The sequence below is a fragment of the Parasteatoda tepidariorum genome, chromosome 10, assembly GCF_982258835.1.
Source record: "Parasteatoda tepidariorum strain Cologne lab strain chromosome 10, Ptep-v5.0, whole genome shotgun sequence".
Lineage (NCBI taxonomy): Eukaryota > Metazoa > Arthropoda > Arachnida > Araneae > Theridiidae > Parasteatoda > Parasteatoda tepidariorum.
Window position 1 is genome coordinate 13139060 of NC_141764.1, and position 26069 is coordinate 13165128.

General features: G+C 30.2%; 1 protein-coding gene across 1 annotated transcript in view; it reads right to left on the bottom strand.

The window, feature by feature from the left end:
• The window catches only part of LOC122269681 (lachesin), a 373596-nt gene that overhangs the window by 9132 nt on the left and 338395 nt on the right, over positions 1-26069 (bottom strand). Inside the window, exons 4-9 of the mRNA XM_087153881.1 lie at positions 20214-20369; positions 16304-16432; positions 14264-14557; positions 12504-12569; positions 12365-12427; positions 3842-3925 (exon numbers count right to left, since the gene is read on the bottom strand). Coding sequence (XP_087010007.1) covers positions 3842-3925; positions 12365-12427; positions 12504-12569; positions 14264-14557; positions 16304-16432; positions 20214-20369 — 792 coding nt within the window. The remainder of the gene's footprint in view (positions 1-3841; positions 3926-12364; positions 12428-12503; positions 12570-14263; positions 14558-16303; positions 16433-20213; positions 20370-26069) is intronic.

The window sequence follows — 26069 nt, forward strand, 5'->3', positions numbered from 1 at the left end:
TTTTATGCGTTCCAACTGTTGGATTGTTTTTAAAATTTCTAAGCCTAAGAATATGCTTTTGTGGTTCAAAAATGGCTTTTCCTCTCCCAGGAGATGCAATTTTTCTCATGTTTCAGGGTCAAGGTCCAAATCTCTGACCCACAGATAACCGTTGGTCTGATCACCTTTTTTATACAACCCGAGTTTCGAGTCTTAGCTTCAGATCTGATTAACTTCAGCAGAGAAAAAAAAGAGCTTCGCTGTATAATATTTTTACTTGAATTCTGACATCATATCATTGCTTTCAGATGTCATTGAGCTTAAGGTCGATTTCGATTTTTATTTATTTTTTTCATTCGATTTATTTCTTTAAAGTTTGTTCTAAGTTTGTATTTTTTATTCTTCAGAACATGTTATTTTAAGACCTCTTCTTTGTATACATGACAATAATAAATTTTGCCAAATTTAAAAATTTAATATCCATTTAAGAACATTCTTTTGATTTTAGAATTCTTGTACTCAAAAATTGTGTCGGGGAAAATAGGGATAAGTTTCTAACATGATTTAGACGTAATATGAGTAACACTTCGTCCAGAAATTTTAAAGCCGTTTGTCGTTATTTTCAAATTTAAAATATGGATGGGGATTTTTACAGCAAGAGGCACTCTACTCTTTCCTTAAGCGAAACTTCCAGGTTATTGTATCCGTTCTATTTTCTCGCCATTTTCCTATCTCGTGTTTTGTTGTTGACTGTTGTCGGTTTGTTATTTAATGTTTAAGTTGAAATTTATTAAGATTTTTAAAGAAAAACAATTGTTCGTCTTTTTTTTTTCATTTTTCGCATCATTTCAACCAAGACTAAAATAGTTCAATTAGTCATAACTCAAAATTAAAAATATTTTTGTAGTTAGTTAATAAAAAAATAAACTGTTTCATCAAAGTAAAAAAAATTTTTTTGAGTATTTAATAGTTAAACCAAACATAATAATAATAATGTGTTTCTAAAAATATATTTAATTCAATTCCTCAGCCTTAATTTCGAGACGCACATTCTTCGTTCACATGGAACAGTTTTTAAATACCATTAAGTTTTCAGAGTAAAACATAGTCGAGATATTATCCACAAAAAAACCAACAGTTGATCAATGTTTAAACTAGCAAGTTCAATAAAAACGAAAGAAAAACCAAAACTGTATGAATGATGCACAGGAAGAGCTAATTGGCTGCTTTCGATTAGAGACCAATACGAATTCTTTATTTGCATATCATCATTCGTCGACATTTTTTCTCCACTCGCCTACAGTTAATTGGGTGGATCTTCCAATTAAAATAAAAAGAATTTGTTCTGTTCTGAGTTAATTGGCCAGAATTTTAGAATTCCTTATTTTTTCCCTTCTTTTCCACTCCATTCCTCAAAATCCAATTAGAAAATCTTAATTTGAGGCTATTCTATGCGTGTGGGGAAGGGGGGAGATGATCCATAAACCGTCAAGTGATTTGATTCGTTATTTTCTGGGAAAAGAGTTAAAAGTGTAGTTGTTTGACGACTCGATAAAAGAAAGGCGTCTCACTTCGTCAAAAAGCAAATAATTATGAAGAAGATTTGATTTTCCAGATTTTTGAAGATTTCATTATCCGTGTCTGATATCCGGGAAATAATTTTTCTACCACCGATGATAAGGTATTCATTTTTATCGGAATTCCAAGTTAGTTTAGAACTTCCGATGTTTTCTGTTTATTTTTTTCTTCCTCTCACATTTCCAAAATGGGGAATAGTTTGCGATAATTAAAACTTCTGGTTTCTCAAAATCTTCCAACAGCTCAATATCCAATTTTATACTCAAGAAAATCAATTATTTGTTTTCCTTAGTTTGAAAATTTATTTCCCCAATTCTTGACTACTAATTCAATTTAAGTTAAAAATCTTACCGAAAGTTTGAATTAAACTTTTAGAAAGAAATCTTCATTGAAAGTTTTAACATTAGAGGTTAATTTCGAAAGCATTTTTTGAAACAAATAGAACGGGATGACTTATAAATATTTTTGTTCGAAATATTTTCAAACAAGTGTTCTGAAATTGAATCTTCTTTTAAGTAAAACCTAAGTAAGAACGGAGAAGCAATTAGAAGAACTATAATAAAAGGCATATTTATTTTCGTTCTTTATTATAAACCTATTATGAATTATTTTAAAAAAGTAAATGTAAATGATCGCCAAATAAGTACCCCTTATCGAATTTGTTTAAACTCTTTAAAAGACTGTGACTTTCTAACAACTTCAATAATTTTTAAATGTCGATTGAAAGCTATTTTCCCTCCTGCGATTTGTGATCTGTTGTTTTGTTTACATAAATATGGGTAAGTTTAAAGGTTAGTGTAGTTCAAGATGAGAGACCAAAACTAGGCAGCGCCTTGTGTCTTTTTTCATTTGATCACTTCACCTTAAGTTCATTTGAAACACCGAATTTATTAATTACAAATTATTAATTATTAATTTTTAATTATAAATTTTTAACTATAAATTATAAATTATTATTTATAAATTATTAATTATAAATTATTAATTATTCGCCATTCTGATCAATTCTTTACAGTCGGAAAAATATTACAAAATCACATCCACGAGGAAAAAATAAAAGTCCTGATCAAATTAATTTCAACTAATAAGATATATGAATTTAAATCCAATCTTACCCATAAATTTACTATTACACTGTTCGAAATGACTCAATAAAGAATAATAAAATTTTTTTCTTCAGAATGATTTGATTCTGTTTTTATTAAAAACTGATACTTCCACTGATTTGGGTGTTCAACAAGAAAATGTTTTCCTTTTCTCTCTCGAGATCTTTATTTTATTAGCTCGGGCTTCTGTTCATAATAAAAACAACAAAAAAAAGGAGGAAGATTATATGTTGCCAGACATAAATCTTAACATTTATGCCACCAATTTCTTTTTTTTTTTTGAAAAAAATAACACAAGTGAGGTAAAAATCTTTCCCTATTTAAACTAATATAAGTCTCGTGATAAAATAAAACTATTTCTTATTTATTCCTTCTAATTGATTCACTTATAATAGGCATTCATTTAGTTAAATTTATTTACGGACGATTATTATTTAAATCCTGGAAATCATACATTTTGTTATGACTTACATATCAAGGAAATGTTCTTACATTTAACAACAATATTTGTATATTTTGATAACAAATATTTTTTGTGAAAAATATTGATATTTAAGGAAAAGTACAATAATAAATGAGAGGCAATTAAGGAACAAGCAGGTGGTGGATCATAACTTTATAAATATTTTTAGGGACAATCAATATTTTCTTAAATTATTAATGTAAACATTTAGTATTTATATTTTTATGTAATAAGAGTTTTCCATTTCTAACCCAAAGATAGATAAATTTAAACTTTGATTTAAAAATTTATCTCATCAACTTAAAATTTGGAGATAACTGCTACAGAACTATCCCTCCCACATCTCAGTGAAGACGAAGAAGATTTAAATAATGCATTATCTCTGTATATGGTCACAAAATCAATAGAATTTCTTTTCTCGCGTTGGCAATGAACAGGTGAAACAAAATGAGCTAGAAGCATTGCAGAAACGAGAATTTACTGGATGTTTTCCTTAGAATGGGCGTTAAAAAGCTAAATATCTGTGGAATAAAAATATTTTAACTGAGCTTTCCATAAAATAGGTAATGCGAGTTGTTTGCAGTAAATGATTAGAATTACGATGCTTCTTTCATTTCGCTTGAAGATAAAATTAAGACTTACTAATTGATGTCATCTTTTTTAACTTAATGAACAAAGCATTGTTTCTTTAAGTTGTAATCACAATATTTGTTACCTTGTTCAGATCCAGAGAAGACAGTGACTGGAGACGGTGAATCTCTCTTCTCCAAATCGCCGTTCGATAAATCTTGGAGACGACCTAATTAACATAAAATAAGAAGAAAGATTTGTTTTAAAATGTAGAAAACGCTTTGCAAGGAAAAATAGCATAAGCATTTCACGCCATTTTTAGTTTTTATAAAAATATCTATCATTGAAGATTGGGAGGTGCCTGGTCTAGTGGTTACTGTATTGGACTGCGAGGTCAGTGGTTGTGGGTTCGAATCCCTACGCAAGCATAAATGTAATTTTGTCTCTCTGTGTTCTATGTCTTTTCTTCTGTGTGATAGTAATCAGCCCTGTAAACGGGTTTGTGGTTGCATGTCATAGACGACACTACTCCATCGCCGCGTTTTAGTGCCCACTGGGTTCGATAAGAGAGCAGCAATTCTGGGGACAATCGGAAATAGACCCAATTGCCAGATATTGATATATTTATTGGGAGGTTGTTTAATTTTCACATGGAAGTTCATCTCAAACTACAGATTTTATTAGGCGTGAAGCCAACGTAGTAAATGATATTAAATCAGTTTTAATATTTTCTGAAAAAAATCTGTTTTAATTTTATATGTTTACCAAGATATATGTTTACCAGGGCTGTAATGAGAAAAAAAAATCTCTTTTACATTTATGTTGTGGCAGCAGTTAAATTTTATGAATAATATTCCTGCTTTTCCTTCAAATCCAATGTATTTTTAAAAATAAAAAATGCTTTATTTTATAAATAAAACGTTTAAATACAGAGATAACTTTAAAAAAAAAAAAAAAAAAAAGATCCGAGGCGTGTCGGCCATTGTGGAAAACCCTCCACAAGATAGGAACAATAACAAGAGTCCATAAGAGCCCCGCAAACCAATATGGGGGCTTCATTTCTGTGCGCTGATTGGGTAGCTATTCAACACTACTTAAATCAGTACAATTATTACTTTAAGACAGCCTGACAAAATGAATAATCATTATACAATACAGGGTTGCCACAGAAAAAAAATTAACAAAATAGTTGCTTTTAGTAGCTTAAAACATGAAAATAGTAGCCAAAAACTAGGAAAATAGTGGCCTAAATAAGAACAAAAATTCATCAAAAATGTGACTAGAATTTTGTTAATGACTTAATTGTCATATATCATGATATATATATATATATATATATATATATATATATATATATATATATATATATATATATATATATATATATATATATATATATATATATATATATATATATATACCTATATATATATATATAAAGTGATTATTCAAATTCGAAACTCACGCATCCTAATATCGTATAATTTTTTTTTTTTTTTTTTATAAATCATTTGGAATTTCGTAGCAATAATCATTGAAAAGGCGATCGAGAAATGAAATAGAGTTACAATGGAGTCTTCACAGATTGAACGAATTTAAAAAGTGAAGACTCAAATTTGCGATTCAAAATTTTTATTTTTTAAGAAAAAAAAAAGACCAGTCTGTTCAGAAACTATCTTGTGGGATGCAGATTTTCTACCCAATTTATGCTTAAAAAAAAAAAAAAACCTCACTAGGAGTACAGAAAAGTCTCCCAATAGTCTCTGTTTCTTGAAAAATGTTGCTTTTTTGGCCTTTTCAGGCAAAAAAAAAGTTGGCATAGTCGCCTCATGCCAAAAATAGTTGCATTTTTAGTCGACTGTGGCAACCCTGTTATAGTGTTGCCAGTACGATAGAGAAATATAAGAGTTTATGATACCACATAAGAAATGAATATATAGATTATGCATGCTTCATGTGACTTTTTTTTCAACCTAAAAATAGGAAATGAACCTGATTCTCGACTCTAAAATAATGAAGTGAGAGACAAAAGTTTTGTTTTACACAAACAAATTTGAATACTCTTCCACCAACCAATTACTTTTGACAATTTCGAAGATTTATGCTTCTCATTTGAACAGTATGCACGAAAACGGAATAAAATATTCGCATAAACTTTATTTAATCAAGATTTATATTTCGTTTAACGAAAAAAATGGAGAAGAGAATTGTTTTCAAGTAAATACGTTTTTAACGAAATGTATCTTAAAGTACGAATATAAACTTGATACCTGTCTGAAATAACTCTCTTCATCAGGCAAAATAAAGTGCGAAATATATTTAATATTTTGCTTTGATGTTTGCAATGTTGTACATGAGTTGATGTAAATATTTTCTGACAACCGCTACTCTATCATTAATTTTTTCAGTGAAAATAAACGCAGTGTACATTGTTTTAAATTTCATCTTTTTAAATAATATGGAATTGTTATGATATTCTTTTAGAGGAAGAATATATGTTTTTCTTATGGAATTGTTATGATATGTTTTTATATTCTAAAAATTACTTAATCTGACGCTTGGACATTTTTGGTCACTGAATCATGTTTTGAGATTCAAAGCCTTGTATTACTAATACCAACAATATTTTTAATCATTCAGAATTTTAAATTTTTGAAAGAATGTGCACTTGCAAATTTACTAAATCCTCGATTTGAGGTAAATAAACAATACCGGAAAAAAAACTGTTTGTCATGGTCTGCTGAACATATTGTGAGCTTTTTTTGTCTGTCATTTATAAGCTGCTTTAAATATTAATTAAAATGCTCGAAATAATTCTTGATATAAATACATTTGATGAGAAATGCAAATATCACAATCGGGTTAAGAATTTCAACACTGATTTCTTCTTATTTTTTACGATTTCTCTGAAAGTTTCAGTGCTTTATCACCTCGTTTTGCTTCATTTTACTAATATCTTTAAAAAAAGAAATTAAGGCATTCAATATCATATTCCAAACTATTTATTCCTATTTAACAGTTAACAACACACTTTCAAAAGTAGTTGTTTCAAAAATTTTTATTTCTCAATTTTTGATTTGTAGAAAGTATCAAGAATAAGAACATAATGAAGAATCAAAAATTACGAAACGTTTTCAAAACTTTGAACAATTTGCACAAATTTTTAATGCAATGATCAAAACCTTTTTTTTTTAAAAATAATTAATTATGTGTCATACCAAGTATTTAATATATATTTTCAGAATCATTATAAAAAATGAAGTAGAAAATAAACTACGCTCAATTATAGTTACATTTGAATGTTTGAGCGAGAAAAAAAAGCAAAGACTTATTTCAAGTTAAGGGAAATCATTTGTGAGATAGGGAAGAACAAAGGCTGGATTAAAATGATCAAAACCCACTTTTTTTGTCTAATTAGAATAGAATGCATTCATTCATCTTCATCCTTGAAAAAACTTGTTTTTGAGATGATTTTAATTCCTCCCCTGATCTTGTTCACCGCCATAGTCTTATAACAATTTCTTTCCTTTTTCCTATTTAAGTATTGACCTGTAACTCTTAATATATTTCTCAAGAAATACTTAGAGAATTATTTTAAAACGTTAAAAGTGTAAAAGTCGTGCAATTTCTCACACATATCAATAAAGTTTAAACTTTTCAGAGATTTATGGGATCGGCAGTAAGTTACGAAAGTAAAAAATGTTGTCTTATGACTAAAAATATACAGCGGTGAGCTTTTAACGCATGTCAAATACGTTGATTATCATGTGAAATAACTGCTCAAAATTTGATCAATTTCGCTTAAATATTCACTGAGACATGGAGATTTTGATTTAAAAAAAAAAAAAAAAAACTGTTAATTTCTTTGACTTAGTTTTCTTTTGAACAAAACTGATGAAATTTTCAATAAATTTAAACAAAATTTTTAAGGTAATTTTTAATTTAAAATATAAATATCATTTTAAAATGTGAAAATAAATCGTTAGAAAGTGCGCTATGAGTATTTAAAATAATATTTTCAAACTGCGCATGCGTGAAAAACATTAAAAAATTTTTTTCATAATTTTATTTTGAATTCTATTTGACAACTTACGGAAAAAAACCAGATCTCAATTTTTTTTAAAATCTAAAAAGTTTATAGCAATTTCCTAAATAGTTTTTCTTAATTTGGAAAGAAAGCTTTAAATGGTAATAGGACTTCCAAAAATTTAATTCTTTACTACTAAATAAGATATATTAAAAATGACATCTAAATTATATGGGACCACGCCCTGATAAATTATGTTTTATTTCCTATCACATTTTGTTGGTTTTTTGAAGTTATACTTCTTATGCGACTTCCAACAAGGTTGCGTTAAACGCTGCATTTTTATTGGCCGGGAAATCACGTGGTAGGATCCAGTTTTCCCTCATTCATTTCCATATTGTTTTGGTTCTCACAAGTATAAAAATAATAAAAATCATAAAAGTATTGTTTTTCTATAAATATTTTGTTAGTTTGTTTTGATGCACATATAATTTAATAGGATACTATTTTTTATTTTCAAATTTAGAGGATAACAATTGTTAAAAATGAGTGAAAACAATCCCACGGACAATGCGACGGATTTAAGGTTATGTCAAGGTACGGTTCTTGTGAATATCAATTGATTGTTAGGTTTTCTCTTCTGAAATTACATTATGACGCATTCACATACATTATTAATACAAATACATTTTCCAGGGCAATCACAAGCACTTCCACTGGTTCAAGAGGTCCACGAGGGAAAAATGCGCAATATTACCGTGATAACAGAGCACGGAAGCGAGCGGAGCAGGAAAAAGAGTCGTCGAATAGAACTAGTGATCCTTCTACGACTGCTGATTCTTCTACTATTAACGTCGCAGGTTGCGAAGTTTAACTTCTTCCGCGCGGAGGGACTCCACGCACTATTTTTTTCCCCTTTATTTCCTAACAAAGAGCGGATTATTGCTAATGCGAAAAAAAAAATCAAACAAATAAAAAAAAAAACTCTTTCATAACTATACATTATGTTCGTGTACATATTTTTTTTCATTTAAAGCTCTAAATTTTTGAATTAAATCGTTACAATTGTCTACGCGATATAAAATTTTAAAAAGTGAATTGTTTGTCTCTATTTTTTCTACGTTAAAAGACCGTAGTTATCATCGCTGTAACTATTTGAAGTATTAATATAATATTTATGAGCAGGAAATTCTCACGATTTATAGAAAATTGTATGGAGAACAAGGTACTGTATCGATTTATTTAAATTTATGTATGGTAAGAAATTATTTTCCAGGGATGTTCATTAGTTTATAGAAAGGCAGTTACGGAGATGAAATTCCGAATTTGAAAGAGCGACTTTTTTTTATGTGTATTACATCAAATGCTTTTTAAAAAATTAGTTGAACTTTTAAGTTAAGAAAGCATTTCCGTAATAGCCCTTTGTGGGTGCCAACGTGTCCCCCAGGAAGGTTAATGTTCCACAATTTCATAACAAACGGCATGATGGTCACTATGGGGTCAAAATCGCACACCAATCACCTCTTGAGCTGGATTTAATATATCGATCTGAAGCCGGGTGATTTTTCAAGCTCCATCGAGAATTGAACCCCAGTTCTTCACTATGCCATCCCAGTGCTTTAACCACTGAGCTTGCATTTTTAAGTTAGCTCAATGCTGCCAATTTATCAAACTATAAGACTTACTTACAGTATCTAGCCATATTATTAGACCCACTATATGATTCTATATAAAATATTAATCATCAGGTGATAGATACTAAACAGTTTTATTGTGTTTACACGACTGAAACAGGTTTGCACTTGTTCACGTTCATACATGAATTGGTTAATTTATGCGATATATAATATAAATTCGACGATTGGCTAAATTAGACGATATATTATATAAATATAGAACATTTATTATATCAGGTATTGTATTAGTACTAGTGGGTTGCGCCCCCTGCTCGCAAACGCAAGCCAACCCCCGAAAATTGCTACGCAATCTTATATGGTTTGCTTCGCTCGCTACTAGCTTAGGTACATTGCAAATGCACAAAATTCTAAGAATTCAAAACAATCATTCAAATCCAAATAACAACTTTTCTTTAAAAAAAAAATTACGTCTTTTTAATAAATACTAAGTCATTAAAATAAATTTGAATTCAAATAAATGACATGCAATTCGTTAAGCCTATTAGAAATGTGCTATAGTATAAAATCTTTAGATAAAATTTCGAAAACTGATATCTCTTTAGAAAAGTTAAAATTTTGGCTATAATTAAGTCTATTAAAAATTGAAATAAGTGAATAGCAATGGAAAAACCTGCATAAACAAAACATTATGTTTTTTAAAAATAATAACTATGAACGATTCACAACTTTGTTAAAACATAAGTATAAGTCTTAGAATAAATTCGTGATAAAACAAATAAATTCCTGATATAAATCAAAAATCGTCAAATAAATTCGTAATATATAAATTCGTGAAAAAAAGCGCTTTCGACAAAATACTAAAATAGAGATCTATCGACAAAGACTACTCACTTCTGCCTAGCTTAATAGTATGGAATTGTTTATTTCAGTTCTCTCTGGTTATTTCATTTTCCGTTTTTAAAAGTGCTATATGTTGAGCCACCTCAGCTAGATTTGGCATGTGACATTTTCAGCGGCAATCATTGGTCGATTTTCTAGCGTTGCCATTCGGGGAGTTGTAATGAGGCTTTTTTTGTCGCCGTGTAAGAGAAATATATATATAGATATTATGATAATTAGACCAAATTATTAGACGCACTGTATCTTTTTAATAATGACATGTTTTGCACGAGTTTATAGGCAATACTTTTATATTTAAACATACATGTAATAGGTTTTTATTCAGGAGATTTTATTTATACTTCCTATGTGTATTTATTTTTAACATATTGCATTACAATGTTAACCCATTGATACACGAGCGTAAACAAGTGCAAATCGGTTTCAGTCTAACAATAAAGCTGTATAGTATCACCTCCAGGGTTGGTAGGTTTTTGACATGTGACAGTTTTTGACAGTTTAAACCATGGTTTAAACCGTCACGTCAAAAACCTCACTGTCAAAAATGTCGAAAATGTCAAAAACCTATATTCATATGTGAAATTTAATTAATACATAAAATTTATATATTTTTCTATGAAAGATAGGGTTTCTAAATATGTTCTAGAAAAAATAAATTTAAAATTTTGAAGAAACACTTATATTTTGAAAAGTAACCAAAATCTTGTACTTTTGAAAGCTCACATCTTTTGTAATATTGTGTTTTCATTTTCATGTGTTATTGAAAATCTGCAGTGATATTATTGAGAAATTTATTTAAAACCAAATTTAGTGTATAATATAGATTATACTAAAAATTAGACATTTTTAAAGATAAACATTAGCAGTTTTGTACATTAGACATCTTTTAAAGAAAAATCTTTTAAACATTTTGATTATGTAGTGTGATGCATGTTCTAATTTTTAAAATTATGTATTTAATTAGGGTAATTAAAAAATTTCCATAATAATTTGTTTACATATTTCATGGATCAGTGACTGTAATGTTCTGTTTCGTTTGACTTTTGTGATTGGTTGTTAGTTTTTCAGAAAAATCAGTAATTCTGAATTTCAAATCTTAAATTTTTTTAAATTCATAGTTAACATAAGTCAATACAAATTTAAGTGCTTTCTGTTAAATACACAGAGTAGTTAGTGTCGATTTACAGTATATTCAGCCTATTCATTTACTATGCTGAAAATTTAGTTTATCCAAATACTTGTGAATTTCAGTTTGCTGAATACTATATAGTTTTGTTGAATATCTAAATATTCAGCTGTTGAATAATTACTTCTTGCTTTCAAGATATGCATTATTTGTATTCTTAATACAAGTGGAGAAAAAAAAATTAAGAGATAAAAATTGTTTTAAAATGATAAGTGTAATAATTATAAATAAATATAATAAACAATATGAATTATATTTATCATTATTCATAAATATAACTACTTTTAAATTCAAATTAACATACTGGATAATAAAGATATTCAGTATAACATTAAAAAAAAATTTTTATACACTTGTATCTTGTATCAAGTTTGTATTTATACAACATAACTTGTAAGTTCCTTATAAATATTAGTTATATGTTCCTTATATGTCAAAAATGCATAGTAATAAACTTTTAATTTTCTTAAGTATCAAAAAGAAAAAAAAAATTTTTTTAAATATAAATATTTAAACAATTTTTGTGCAAAATTTTTCTGCACATGCATTTGAATATAAATTTCTGAGATTTTAAATCTGTGATTTTACCTTAATTTTAATTTAAAAATATTTTAAAACCTGTTGATTACCTATAGTATAATTAAATTTCAATATAATGCATGGCAACTGTTGGTAGTTTTGAAGTTTATATATTTTTTCTTGGCAAACTTCAGTTTTTGACATTTTTGACGGGTTTTTGACGGTTTAAACCAGTATTATACCCTTGTCATGTCAAAAACCACTTTTTGACGTCAAAAACCCAACCCTGATCACCTCATACTTAAAATTTTACATAGAAGTCATATAGTGCGTCTAATAATTTCGCTAGGGAATGTATTTAGTTATGAAAAAAGTGAGACATTTAAAAAAGAAAATCACCTTCTTCAGTTCCGTCTTTGTGCCACGTTCGAATCATTTTTTCTCCTGTCGCCTGATGAGGACCTGCAACAGAAAACATCAGTACACGGAACAGAATGAATGAACAAAACAAGAAGTTAACATATGTATGTATCCGTACCTTCCGCTCTACTGCTCGCTAGACCACTTTTTGATGATGGATATGTAGAGGAAGGAACTGGAATTTCTGTTTTAAAAAAAGGAAAAAAAAATATTACAAGGTGTCCAGTAGAGAACTGATTGATTTCAAAATTAATAATCTTGAAGACAAAGACGAAAAAGGAGTTAAACAAACAGTATGTCCATTGGGAAAGCTGTAGAAATTAGAAATATCAAACTTTTTTAATTTAGTTACAAAAGTTCTCAACAGATGAAGCTTCAAATCATTGATGACATGGGTAATCTGTTCTAGTGTTAAAACATGTTGTCTTACCGGTTGAGGAGGTTTAAACCAACTACTTAATTGAACAATGTGGGTTGCTAGTACTGACATATCACAAGTTTGATTACAATCTTTTGCATATGTATTATTTTGAAATATTATCAGGGTTGCAAAAAACCCGGGTTATTTCAGAAAAACCCAACCCGGGTGGGTTTTTCTGGGTTTTATTGGGCTCTTCATGCTTTTTTTTTTTCCAAAAGAGAGGGCATGGATAAGGGCTTATTTTAAAAAAAACTTATTTTAATATTAATACTTAAGTTTAATATGAATTGACTTAACATATAGGCAATTAAAGTGTAATGAATAATTAATACAAATAAATTGGTGCAAAAATCTGACATCACGATACAAAACGTAATATGTACTTACATATATCAGACATTTTAAACTTATTTTAACACCGAATTACTTTTTATTTATATTTTAATTTTAACAATATTTGAGGAATTATTATTATTAGTTTTTCTTCTTTTGCGAATCAAAGGCACTGACTAATCAATGGCCATACAATAAAATCTAGATAGCAAGGTGATTCTCCAGTCTCGAAACACAGTTTTTTCACCATAGGTTCATTTTTTTAGGCTAGACTACATATATATTTCAATAGAATAGCTCTTTAATATAACAGAGAATAAAAAAGAAATCAATTTTAGAAAAATCTAGTAAAACCCACTTAAGTATGGGTATTACTGAGTTTTTCAGAGAGGGTTTCACTGGGTAGGTGGGTGTTTTGCAACCCTGAATATTACTCATTAAGTATTGCTTTTTTTAGTGAACAGTGCCATCTGTTGACAACTAGTGTAACTAAATTCAAAATTTTTTAGATGAATTTTGAAGAAATTTAAGCATTGTGTTTTGCTATATATCTGCACCAACTTATGCTGTAATTAGTAGTAGGTTATAGGTAGTAGGTTGAACTTCATGCTAGAGTGTTTCTTTCAATGTTTTCTTTAACCCAAAGTTACCAGGAGATTTCATGTTTCCTATTTTTCACCTTAAAATCGAATAAAACATTATTATAGCACACAGTTAAATTTTTTTTTGGCGAATGTGCTCTCAGACTTTTTACAATCTCAAAAATTTTCTACCCAAATTTTGTAATTTTGTAATTTTTTTACGAAACATTGGTACAGAGTCATCAATCAAAGTGTCACATGTTAGTTTAGTACACATAAAATAAACAAAAGACTGCAGGTGCATTTTGTACAATTGTATATACGATGGTTGATGAATTTACAAAGAAGAAAGAATAAAAAAAATGGCGTTCGCGAGCGATAGTGAAAGTAATGCAAATGATTTTTCAGATTATGAAGATGTGAACATATACAAAGACTAATATTTAAATTTTTTCATTTGCCCAAAATAATTTAGAATAGTAAACTGATGGTAAATTAAATACTTTTAACGCATAAAAAAATTAAAATTTCAACTTGGTTTACCATAAAGTCTGATGGTTCCTTCCGTCTCTCCCAGTGAGTTTTTGGCGACGCAGGTGTAAGATCCAAAATCTTCGGGACGGAGATTCTTGATGATTAGTTTCATCTGCACCTTGTAGATTCCCGTGTCTATCAAAACGCTGTTGTATTTGGTGTTGGAGAGGATCATGAATCCTCCACCGTCCCTTGTCCAGTAGGTCACAGATTTGGGATGGGATTCAAGGTTGCAATCTAAAGTGACGTCAGCTCCCACAGCTGCTCCTACCAACTGGTTTGGTATCCAAATCATGGGCGCGACTGCAAAAGTTTATGAATCAGAGTTAAAGATACTAAACAACACCCATTTTGCCTCTCGAACCATTAAGATTGAGTCCTAAGTACGTGGAAATTCGATTATAAAATTAAGAGTTATTCTAAGTGTTCTGTGATGGTAATTATACCGTTAAATAAGAAAGAAGAAGTTACCATCTTATTATAATTTAATTTACTACTCATTTGGTTCAGTTTGCTTTTACAATAGTGAATATTTTCCTCGCCATTTGTCTGCAAAATATCAATATTTCGTGTGCAAATTATTTGTAATTCTATGCAAAAATTTATCCATAGCTCAAAGTATTTCTCCAGAAATCGAAGGGAAATGGTTTTTAAGACTGGTTTTCAATAAAACGAGAGGTTTGAGTAGTCCAAAGGCAGCAAGGGTAAGAAATTAAGAGAATTTGCAGACTGGGTCGAATATCTCTGAAACTACTTTACCGATTTTAAATTAAATTTGATATGTATTTAAATTCATACTTTTCAAAACAAATAACCATTCAACAATTTTACTACGCACGCATGATAGTGCTTAACACTTGCTGGAGTCGGAAGATATGAAATTGGAAAACAGGACAATTCTGGTCAATTGCCACAGGAAATGATAAACTGCATTATTTCAAGCATGAAATCTCGCTGCAAGCCCTGTACGTGTGTATTAGAGTTGTGTGTAATCATTCGTGTGTATTAGAGTTGTGTGTAATCATTCGTGTGTATTAGAGTTGTGTGTAATCATTCGTGTGTATTAGAGTTGTGTGTAATCATTCGTGCGTATTAGAGTTGTGTGTAATCATTCGTGTGTATTAGAGTTGTGTGTAATCATTCGTGTGTATTAGAGTTGTTAAATGGTTATTTGTTTTGTAGTGTATTAATGTATATGTCACGGCGAAAGACCGAAATCGGTGATTGTTGACTTTCACCGGTGAATGTCGACGAACACCAAATACGTCGGTGAAAGATAGAATATTTCATTACATTCCTGCACATTCGGACCCTCACCGGTGTATGTCGACAATCACAGAAATGCTTTGGTGAATGTCCGAAATATATATTACATTTATTCGATATTTTAACCTTACACTGATGTTTTTTTAAGGTTAAGTGCAGCCGCCCGGTATACATTTGCCCGGTATAACCTACACTGATGTTTTTTTAAGATCAAGTGCCATTGCCCGGTATATATTTGCCCGATACTCCAAACACTGATGTTTCTTCTAATCTATCGTCAGTAAGTATTAAAATATAGAATAAATTTAAATATATCAAATAAATATAATAATTTTAACGAATAAATTAATATAAAATAGGATATAACAAATATTTCGGACATTCACCAAAGCGACTATGTGATTGTCGACATTCACCGGTGAGAGTCAGAAATAAGTGTATTTAGCAAATATTTCGGACATACACCAAGCGACTACGTGCATGTTGACATTCACCGGGGAATGTCGACATTCTCCAGATTTCGGTGTTTCACCGAAACATATATACATATCAAATTTCATTAAAATCGATCCAGTAGTTCGAGAGATAACCAACCAAGTCTAAAAATTCTCTTAATTTTTTAGTGTAGGTATGAGTATGGCTAAATAGAGATAAATATTATTTTAGAAATTTTCCTTTATTTAACCTTTTGTTTACGGCGTCTGATAGCACCTGCTATTCTGGACCACCAGTTGCACCAGCCGTAAGCTAAGGGTTAAGAAAATAAATAACATGTATACTTACAATTAACGTTAAGCATGATCCTTTTACTGACCGCTGGAGGAATACCATTGGATGCTATACAGAGGTAGGCAGCCATATGCAATCTACTCGTTTTCGTTATATTTAAAAATTCTCCTTCCACAGTGGGAACTAAGAAAGAAAATAGTTAACATTAATGTAAACACTTAACTATTGTAATATTTTTTAACCCCATGCCAACGTCGCTCGAATCCAGTTCGAACCATTGCTACGTGCAGTTCTTGTGATGCCCGAACTGAGTACGGGCAAGAGAAAAATTAACGTTTCTATTTTGTGAAGTACGAGCTGAGTTACTTTAGGATTCTTAATTCACTATTTTCCTAATAGATGGCATTAGTGGTCCTAATTTTTCACCGATTACGACTTCAGTCGAGGGAGGGAAAATGTGGGTAATGCAAAGAAGGGCTTGTGTATGTTTTGGGACATACCATACTGCAAAAGATTTGTAAAATTTATGTACTGAAAATCATATTGTTGTGTTTTTATATTATACTAGTTATATTTCATTTAGCTTCAAATTTTTTTATATTTACTCCAATTGAATAAGATGTATGTGTAATCCATTACTTTTTTTATGTGCATGTAAAAATTATAAATACAGTAGTTACTGCATTTAAAAATTTATTTTTGTAATAAAAAACCATTTTCGAACTTTTATGATAATTTAAAGAACTAAATTAAAGAGTCAAATCTTTTTTCCATTTTTGGTTCCTTTTTTTGGATTATATGTCACCGTTTAAGGGGTTAAAATGTCTTTTGCGTGGAGAAAAATAAATTGCATTCTTGCATGAATGAACAGAATGAGATGTTTTCCTTAACTAAAAGGTTGCTAATATTTGGATTCAGCTGTTCGAACCTGTTTCACCATTTTTAACAATCAAAATCGAAACTGGTAATAATTCTGATAAAGAATAAAAAATTTAGGATCTTAATCGGATGTAAATGGTCTCCGACAAAAAGAGTATATGAGTAAAAAAAAAAAAAAAAATTTTATATATTTACTTAGAAATTTTGATTTTTTGATACTCTTATGCAACATAATCAATTAAATTCTAACTGAAATGTATTTGATTTCTCTTCTTACCTCGAATATACTTCATACAAACTTAAAACATTTTTTTTCCAATTTTATTTTTATGCCACTCAAGAAAATTTGCAATTTTTTTCTTTCAGTTTCTTATATTTATCGATACTAGGTAAAAATGCAAGAAGAATCCAATATAAATTTTACAGAATTATAAATGAATTCATGAAAAGTTTTAGAATTAAAAAGATAGCTCTGAATAAACTAATAAACGTTAATCTTTTAAAATCAATGACGTTCATAGTTTTCGTGCCTCTAATGGGTGTTTCATGTAAATAAAGTCTGTTTAGTTTTCTTTTTGAGATCTAAACATATCATTATTCATGATTCATAGAATAATCAACTAAATCGTGACTAGCTAACGAGAGAGAGCCTCATTCATTTAAGTCATGCTAATTTGTTTTGTTGTTGATCAACATAACTCTTTAATATTTTCATTCTTGACGGAAATAGAATATATAACTTTTAAATGTTTTAGCAAACTATATATTTTTTTTCACGCATTGAATTAGCGCTGCACATTTAGTTTCTTAACACTAAACAAACCAACACTTAATGTATACCAATTTCTACCATAGCCGGTCAAATCACCAGACTTAATGTTTGTTTCTTGATTGAATGTATGAAATATGGATGTTAGGAAGGAAATAAACTTTAAAATAAACTTTATTATAATTATACAAAATTGTAACAACGAATAATGATGCAAGCTTTTTATGCTTTAATAAAAGAAAAGAAAGAATGAAAATTGGTGTTTCATTTCTTCAAAAACAACTATTTTTTGTGCAACCTTATAGGCAAATCCCAAAATATGGTAAAATTGAGCTCCATTTCATGTAGCCAGCAAATGAATACCAACTTTGTGTTCAACGTGGCTCTGAATCTTTAACAGTGCACGGAGAAATAGTAACACCTCGATATCAATAACTATAACCCTATAAGAGGGCATGGGACAAATAAAAATGGCTCAAAAACTTTGGAGTATAATTTGTGGAGTTGGAATTTAAACTGGAACTTTTGATGCCATTTTAAGTACCCGTTTAATAACTGTCAGCAAATCTAAAAGTGACGAAAGCACTATTCGAATTTTACTTAATATTGAAACAATCGTGGTTAGTTTATTTTATTTTCGGCGTTGAACATTTGGCCTATTTCATTAGTGCACGACTACCAATGTTCAACTACGTAGTCTTGTACTTTTAAATCCAGCCCAGAAGTCAGGAAACTAGATCAAGCATTGGGTCAAAATAGCCTTCGTGAAGGACCCGTATATTACCTTACATGGAGAAGATAACCACGAAAACCTCCCACTGTTAGCCGGACTTCAAGAGGATTCTAACCCACGATCCGTTTATGAGGATATTTTACGTCAACACTGTAAGCGGTACAAGCCAGGAGCAGAAATCGTATCGACCAGTCACCGCTGGGATCTCATTGGCAAGCGATATCACGATGTGGTGCACCTTGTTTATTCACCATGGTGATAAATATTAGATTAATTTTGGTAATTGAAGGAAATTGACGTCATTTACAAAGCATTTCTGTGATAAATACTGTGAACGCAGGTGATAAATACTGTGTTATTTTAATCTGGGCATATACCGATGTTAAATGGCCAATACTGTAGAACTTTATTTTTGGAGTTATAAATTTGTTAATTGATGAGCGTGATTGCCTATTGAATACGAATCTGTGTTAAATTATTTTAATTTATAAAAAGTAAAAGAATGTTAATATTATGATACAGTTGCAATTCAGATATGCTTTTAAAAAATGATGTTTCTTATCCTATTTACGAGTAACCTTAATGGATTGTAGAATAGTCCTGGACCATATCAGAACATTCTATTTGATGATATATCGTTGGAAAAAATCAATTTTTTTAGGTTCTATTGTAACTTTTCAATACAACTTATTTACATATTTTTTTATATTCAACAAAGTTTTCTTGCACAAATGAAAAACAAAAAAGACATTTTTCTTAAAAAAAAAAAAAAAAAAAAATAATAATTATTATTCTAAAATTAATTAGTAATTATAAACATTTAACGATATGTAAATTAAGAGATAGTAAACGCATAGTTCTTGTGTTCGTATATAAATAAAACCGCCAATTTTTATACATTAAAATTCTTCCGAAACAATGTGTTATTGTCATATTTAAAAATAGCAAACTGACTTTTTGCTCATCATGTGTCGTTGCTTTTGAGTATTTATCATGTACCGATATTTATTGTGTGCTGATATTTTTCAGCATATATTAGGTCGCGATGGCTCGTTTGCCTTCCAATGAGGCGATCCGGGTTCGAATCACAATCGATACGAATTCCACATTCGGCTTGCAATGACCACAGTGTTGACGTGAAATATTCTCAGTGGTAGACGTATGAGTTAGAGTCCCCTTGCCGTCAGGCTAACCATGAGAGGTTCTCGTGATCTTTCTCTCCATGTAACGCAAATGCGGGTTAGTTCCATCAAAAAAGTCCTTTACAAAGGCAAATTTCTCAAATCCAGGAGTTACCGTGTCTTCTGGATTGGGTTCAAAATTACAGGGCTAAAGAGTTGAACATTAGAAGTCCTAAACCCAAAATAGGGTCAGCTGTTCAACGACGGTTATAAAATAATTATCACTTAACAATATACATAGTGCGTTGATACTTATCGATATTAATTGTTTATTAATATTTTTTTTTTTATATTTATAGTGTGTTGATATTTTCTGTATTCACAATATATCATGAGATAATATTGCTTAAAAAATATGGATATTTCAAGATACATGGACCTATTGTCTACTGCAGAGAGTACCTTTTTTGGAGCCTATTGTGATGTCTTTCTCGTCTTCTCTTCTCCACTTCACTTGTGGGAGGGGCGATCCCTTTGCTTCGCACCTCAGAGAGACGTCAGAACCTTCTCGAACATCTGTGTCCGAACTTGTCACATTCTCAGAAATTTTAGGAGGAACTGAAAAAACATACAAAGTGCATTTGAGTACGTAGCGATACACGTGATATTTCTTTCTTTTGACAGTGGCACGTTCAATATTATGAGAGATTTGGAAATAAGAATGCGAAAACTTTGCCGTTGTATTAATTTTCATACACAATTGTTACACCTGTCGGAGTTCATTATCGTCGGTCAGCCCTATAATATGCTGGGAAATGTAGATAAAAAAAAGTGTTTGTTTTAAAATATTATTTTGAATTTCATACATCTTCAAGGGTGATAGATTTCAGTGAACAGATCACACGGTTCTTTGGTGTCTAAGAGAACCATGTCTGATGTCAAAGAACCATGTTTCAGTGAGCAGAAACATGGTTCTTGACCATGGTGGCTAAGAGTAAAGAGTTAAACCGATTTTATATCTGTCTTTTACCATCCTTTATGAAAGACCACTCATTCGATCATTGTCTAAGGTAAAGTTTTCGCCCTCCCCTAACATGGGTATGCGGGGATGAGCAGACAAATTCTCCCTCTCAGGTGAAGAGGCAGGGCCGGCTTACGCATGTCGCGGCCCCTAGGCAATGCTCGTCTCGGGCCCTCTCCCCTACCGTCTTCTAACTTCCTAATTATTATATATCACAGTATATTACCTATAGTATATTATCACATTATTCAATAAAAATATTGAATCAAACGAAAAGAATATAAGTAATTAATATATGCATTTAAAAAAAATCATGCAATGAGCTTAAATATTAACTCTTCTAACTTTTTTTGTTACAAAATCGTTCAAGACATCCTGAAAGTTAACCTTTTCCAATACATCATTTTCAATTGCCATTATGGCCAATGAATTTAAACGGTTTTGAGACATAGTTGAACGAAGACAGTTTTTAATTAATTTCAATTCTCGGTGGCTAGTTCTTCCCCTTTGTGGTTCTGTATGAGAAGAAATTTAAGGAAACGTTCAGCCGAAGTGAAAATTCAACGATTACATTAAAAATGTTTCAAAAATGTTGTCTATGACACAATACAAAGTCTGTATTTAGCGGATCGGGGAATTCCCCAGTCATGCGACGAACAAACCAGTACTGCCAACCTTATTTTTACATACTCTTTGGTAGCTTGGCCATAGAATATACAAGCCTATGGTATGTACCAGGTACCAGAACAGTAAGTGTGCATTCACAACGTAGAATTTTGCGCGTTTTTCAAGCGTGTTGTGTTAAAAAAGCTGCTCTTGCTGTATAGTCATCTGATTAGTCGGCGTTAAAATTACCGCGATAAAATTGCTTGCGATTATATTACTGCGTTATATATGAACTAACTACCGTAATATTAATATCTAATTTGGAATGAGTTCAGAAATGTACTAAAATAGCGTCGATGTAATGTACAGAGCAAGACAATCGTCATTGAAATTTCGAATTAAATTTTTACTGTTTAAGAAACATTGTCAATTTTTTTTCTCTGTAGCACAGGGCCCCTGAACGTGGCGGGGCCCCTAGGCAGTTGCCAACAGTGCCTAATGGATAAAACGGCCCTGTGAAGAGGGGTAGGTCAGCACCGGTCGAGAGGCCCGGCGAAGATCCCCCCCCCTTCGGCATTTATTTAAAATCCAATGAGTTTTTACAAAAAATTTGCGATGGCAACGGCGCACATCAATGAAAGGAACATATAATTGAGAAAATAAAAAGTTTGCTGACAAAATATTTTGTTGTTAGGTCAAAGGACCCTTATAAAATAGCAGATAATATCACAGCATATCTCTACGATAGCAATCTTAACTACAAACACTGCGACACCTAAGAGGACAAATATATCGATCAATAAATAAGAAGAAAAAAAACTGTTATACTATATATTCTAGTCATGAAAATAAATAATTCAAAAATGTTTTGAAGATGTAATTAAAAATGTTTAAAAGACTTCAAATATAATAATCCGCAGTTACTTAGACCAGTGGTGCCCTAAAGGTATTTCGCGGAACCCTAAGTTTCCGTGGAAGGGTCGGTAGGATTCCAAGTGTTTGGATTCCTTTTATTTAACCAGAAATTATATTCACATATTTATTCAATAACTCATTATTTGATTAATATTTCGATTATTTTAAGATCAAGTAAGTCAAGCATCACTGTGATGCCACATATTTCCTACCTTTTAAAATATCTTTAATTACTTAAACTTATAATCGTACTAATCGAATTATATTTAAATTAAATCAATAAGTTAATCTTTATTGTAGCGAGCATAAAATATTTTATTCATTTCTTATCGATCAATGCAACGGTTAACTTTTTATTTCAATACCAATGTAGACTCATTAATTCACTGCCGCACCTAATCGAAAACAAAAATCTGTTTATAACTCTTTATTCTTAAATTTCTTACCACAAATATGTTTCCGTTATATGGTTATACTAATTCTCACAGTTTTGTTGGCGACTCGTGATTGCCAAGGTATTTTCAAACTTAATATTGACATACTGGGTTGGCTTTGTTATATTGTGATAATTCGCCAATTTTGGATCTCCTATCCATGCTTCTCCTGTGTCCGTTGGGAACTTTCAATTTTATTCACATTTACTTTCAATTTCAAATTTCGTCCCGACAATTGAATATCATTATTATCCATGCTGTCAAAACTCTTGATGTGGGGGAGTGTTTAATTTGATCCCTTTAAGGGATTTCTCTCCTTCAATATGATTATATTTTTTTTGAATTGTGATCATTTTTCATAATTAATAAATTAATTTTGTTTAGGCGATTTTATTATTTCCTTAAGACAATTATCATTTTTACATCCATAATTAAGATGTGTTGCTAACGGCCAAACATTCCTGACAAATCTACGATCACTACCTGTATGCTGATAATGGCCGACATTATAGCCACTAGCCGCGGTCAGTTAGAGAGTGGATGATCCTTTGATCAGTAGATGAAGGGAACGAGGTTGTTTGGTATTAGTCTTCGCTAAACTTAAACTTCTGCACCATAACCCCTTCCTTCTCGCTCCCGTGAAAATGACGGGGCAAGGTTTCGCCCTCTATTTCTCGCTCCAGCGAAATTTCCAGGCTGGAGTGTTCAGTAGTAACGCGCCTATAAGAATAAAACTAATTCATTTCGTTTGCCCGGAAAACATTTTATTTCTCCTTTCACGCACCAGATGGCAATACCAGGATATTTTTAAGATAACTGTAGATAGTTAGTTTATTTTAAACTAGATGTCAGCATTAATCAAACACGTGTATTTGGCAAAATAGGCACTTTTATGACCGTTTTCTTGAAAATTAACCGATCGTAAAGTGCTCAACTTCACATACAGGTCGTCGGGTCATCCTCCCTTCTGCAATAGAATAAAATTGGGATGGCATGGCTTCGGATCAACCTCAGGGATGTTTCTCAGACAAATGTCAATGGCCCATGATGCAGTTCTATTGCGACGTAAATAAAGTACTACTACTACTCTAATAACAATCTATTGAATAAATTATGAAAATGCAGCATTTTTAAGAATTGCTTTCTTATTTTCGTTTAGAGTTTTCAAATTCTAAACATACAAACTGATTTGGTCCTCCGACAAACATTTTCAACGTTTATAGCAGTTCTTTTTAGGGTCAATTTTAACACAACCACAATTTAGCGTATTTTATTTTCTAGTCATTTAAAGATTATGCATAAAGCAAAAATGAATTCTGAACTGCACTCGATGCCGAGCCAGATTGGAACTTTCCGAGATAAAAACTAATTTTAATTGATGAAACGATAAAAAAAAATTATTTTATTCATCTTCTAGTGTTAAGATTTTCACAATTGATTATTAGATGTTCACATTTGATAATTACGATGTTCACAATTGATAATTAAGATGTTCACAATTGATAATTAAGAGTTCCACCAAAAGAAGAAAAAAGTAGATCATTCAAGTGTAACAAAGTTGAAAACTATTTTTAAAAAAAATTTATTTATTTATTTAGCAAACACAAATTTTAATAGAGATTTATGCATTATTTTTATGAAAACGATTGATTCCGAAGAATGATTTAAGTATGGAATAATAATAGTTATACCATTCACAGGTGGTCTGTGGTGATCTGTGAAAACAATTACCTGGAGCTGATGGCCTATACAAATCTATGCAAAATCTTTTTACGTCGCATTAATGAAAAATTTACAGTAGAAGGCTATTCTATTTTAAATAAATCACCCAAAAAAAAAATTCCTTCAGAAATAAGCAATCGCCATTTTTTTTATTTTAAAAGTCGTAAAAAAAGCGTTTATTTATTTTAAATTAATATGTAGTATTTTAGTTCCTTTATTTTTTTTCTAAACAAATTGAGACATTTTTTTTCCTTAAATTAGTAGAAGGACATTATGATAGAATATTTTTTTTTAAAAAAAGACAATTCTTCCATTGTTTAATTACATTCCATTGTTAAATTTACAGTTAAAGGCTCTTCTATTTTAAATAAATCACCGAAGAAAAAATTCCTTCAAAAATAAGCTACCGCCATTTTTTATTTTAAAAGTCGTAAAAAAATGCTTATTTATTTTAAATTAATATGTAGCATTTCAGTTCCTTTATTTTTTTCCTAAACAAATTGAGACAATGCTTTTTTTTTTTTTTTAAGTTTGTGGAATGACATTATGATAGAATATTTTTTTTTTTCACCAAATAAAAAATTCCTTCAAAAACAAGCAATCGCCATTTTTCATTTTAAAAGTCGTAAAAAAATGCTTATTTATTTAAAATTAATACGCAGTATTTTAGTTATTTAATTTTTTGGAAAAAAAATTGAGGCAATATTTTTTTTTCTAAATTTGTGAAACGACATTATGATAGGAGAATATTTTTTTTTTTTTTTAAAAAGACAATTCCTCCATTGTTTAATTACATTCCATTGCTAAATTTACAGTTAAAGGCTCTTCTATTTTAAATAAATCACCAAATAAAGAATTCCTTCCAAATAAAAAAGTAAACAATCGCCATTTTTTATTTTAAAAGTCGTAAAAAAATGCTTATTTATTTAAAATTAATATGTAATATTTTAGTTCTTTTATTTTTTGGAAAAAAAATTGAGGCAGTAATATTTTTTTTTAAATTTGTGGACTGACATTATGATGGGAGAATATTTTTTTTTTAAAAAAAAATAGACAATTCTTCCATTGTTTAAAAAATATTCTGACAATCCGTTTACCAAGAAAATTTGTGCGTTCCAATAACATACTAAAACACCATTGTCTTCATTCCTGACATAACCATCATAAGCTTGAACCTCCGATTTAAAAAAAAAAAGAACACAGAAATATTTTAAATTCTAACGGTTTTTTCGAGCAGAAAAATGTTCCATTTTTCACATCAAAAACCAATAAAAAAAAATTGCCCCCAATGAATGAAAATAGGAAGTAGAAAGAAGGGGGGCAGAAAAATTGCCCAAAACGCACTCATTTTCTTCCGTATTCGAAAATAATAATAAAGAAGACGTATATATTCGCGACAGCTGTATTTGAAATCACAGTCTTGAATCTATGACACGAAACCTACACATATTTTTTTTCTTTCTCTCTCTCCATATTTATTCTCCGAAGCTACTCCCCTTTAAAAAACGGTATTTCGCAATCCTTCTCCCTTGTTCGATCGCTAACATAGATATGAATAAAATGGGAGAGAGAAGAATATTCTCCTATTTGCAAAAGTGTATCGAAATGGTTTTCTTCTTT